A 2012-nucleotide genomic window follows, 5' to 3' on the forward strand; every position below is an offset into this window, starting at 1 on the left:
TTTAGAACAATTTTTAGGAACGAATTACATTAAAAACCGAGATTTGACTGTATATATATATATATATATATATATTTATTAATATTTTAATTAACTCCTGGAGCAGTTTAATCTAACAGGTTCCTACGCTAAAACAATGACATAATACAAAATATGTTTAGTAAGTGGGTTATTATAATATATTAATAAGTATTATTTTATTATGAAAAATACCTCTAAGTATATAGAAAGGTATATCATTTCCTATTAATATAAAAAAATTATTTTTTCAATTTTTAGACTAAACATCGGAATGTAAGGTAAATATCTCATTAATAATTAAAATAAATTAAATAATTCAATTTAATTTAAAAATATTTGCTCAATACTGTAGATGTGTAATGAGATCATAGAAATTAGTACATTACATTAAAAATGCTTTGATAATTTTAATTTTTATTGTAATATTATGTAGCAAACGAATATTAATATAAATATATAGAATTTTTATTATTCAAACTGCTGTAATAAATAATCGTTGATAAATAATAATAATTGTCATTATTAAGTTCAGAAGCTTGTTTTCTCTTAGTACAATTATCGAAAACTTTCCACCAGCAGATAAATGTAGATTTTCATAATTTCTCTCGACTGATAAATATAAAAATAAATGATTTTATATAAGAAATTTTTTAAACTTAGGCCTATACAAAATTTATTTATTTATTAATATTTAAAATATAGATACCCAATGGTCCGATATTTTTTAATTTAATTCGATGTATAAATTTCGTATCTTCCCAATCTTCTGGAGGTTTTATAAATGATGGCTCTAAACCTTCGTCATACCAATAAAGTTTAGCTTTAAAAAATCAAATTTATCATATAAACAAATTTTTGGTTACTGTATAATTTTAACTACATGAAATCCATCATTAATATTAATTATTCATTATAATTAATAAGTTTACATATATATTTTTAATTAGATGTAAATTATACCACTCACTATGCATAGTTGAAGCATCGAAATTACTATTGCATTCACACAGAAGAGCCTTTTCTTCTTCCGAGTCGCAATCTGTTAAATTGCAATATACCATCCAACATTTTCCATTAAAAATAATACAGTTTTCTCCTTCCATCATCGTTATACAATGGCATTTTCCCTGATTTTAGTAACGATTAAAATAGAATTATCCGTAAAATTATAAAATAATTGAAGCAATTTATATATTTACCTCACGACAGTAACCAGCAATGCAGAGTTCCCAAGTCGAAGGATCATTAATGTCAAAATATCTAAAGTCATGCCAATTATTAGTTTGACAATTTTTCTCTAAAAAATATATTTAAAGAAATTAAGTACTTTCATTTAAGTGCGTTATAAGAGTTTGCTTAATATAGATTTACCGTTATTCAATTTTTTAACTAGAGCATATACTTGAATAAGACGCGTAGGTGATAATCCTATGGTTACATGGTTCCAGTTCCTCAGATCTCTGCAATCAATAGCCATATGCAATGATTTTATAAGAGAAAATTCTGTCTCTTTTGCAGTTGGAAGTTGTTTTTCTTGTCCAAATATTAAATTAATAAATAAAAAAAGTAATATAATATTACTCCAGAATTTAATACTAAGCTTTGAATGCCAGAAAACCATTATTGGTAGCATATAAATCCGTAGATCAACAAATAATTTATGAATTTTTTATAAACAAAAGTTCAATTATTGCTTAACAATTTAAATAAAAATATAATTTTAATACCTGGATTATTATAATTAACTATTAAATACGTAGAATTTCTGTGCTCACAATTCGCATTTCTTAATATTTTCAAGAATAAAATTCTATCTAATGTAATTAAGATATTTATTAAATTTCTTTCATTAAATAATTACTAAAATATTCTAAATTCATTTAAACCTCTTAAATCGGAAATAATTTCAGAAAAAGGATATCGAATAATTTTTCTAAACTTTAAAATTACTCAATTAAAATTTTTCAAAATATATTAACATTCTTTTCTAA

The 2012-nt window shown here is 22.8% G+C and overlaps 1 protein-coding gene across 1 annotated transcript; it reads right to left on the minus strand.

Annotated features, from left to right (window-relative positions):
* Positions 1-422: 422 nt before the first annotated feature.
* Positions 423-1697, minus strand: LOC136985433 (uncharacterized). Its single transcript, XM_067282719.1, has 5 exons — positions 1393-1697; positions 1221-1318; positions 989-1148; positions 728-841; positions 423-630 (listed from the first exon to the last, which is right to left on the minus strand). The coding sequence occupies exons 1-5, from the start codon at positions 1652-1654 to the stop codon at positions 494-496; spliced, it is 771 nt and encodes a 256-aa protein (XP_067138820.1). The 5' UTR covers positions 1655-1697; the 3' UTR covers positions 423-493.
* Between the last annotated feature and the right edge of the window lie 315 nt (positions 1698-2012).

The sequence above is a fragment of the Centruroides vittatus genome, unplaced genomic scaffold, assembly GCF_030686945.1.
Source record: "Centruroides vittatus isolate TY-2023 unplaced genomic scaffold, ASM3068694v2 contig_1210, whole genome shotgun sequence".
NCBI classification, from domain to species: Eukaryota; Metazoa; Arthropoda; class Arachnida; order Scorpiones; family Buthidae; genus Centruroides; species Centruroides vittatus.

Bases quoted from the DNA above. Each gene is read 5' to 3' on its own strand.
- LOC136985433 (XM_067282719.1), bottom strand. From the start codon at position 1,654: ATGCTACCAATAATGGTTTTCTGGCATTCAAAGCTTAGTATTAAATTC. The intron at 1,149-1,220 runs GTAAATATATAA...TACTAAAATCAG, and splicing joins TTGCTGGTTACTGTCGTGAG to GGAAAATGCCATTGTATAAC. The intron at 631-727 runs GTATCTATATTT...TATATTTATCAG, and splicing joins AAAAAATATCGGACCATTGG to TCGAGAGAAATTATGAAAAT.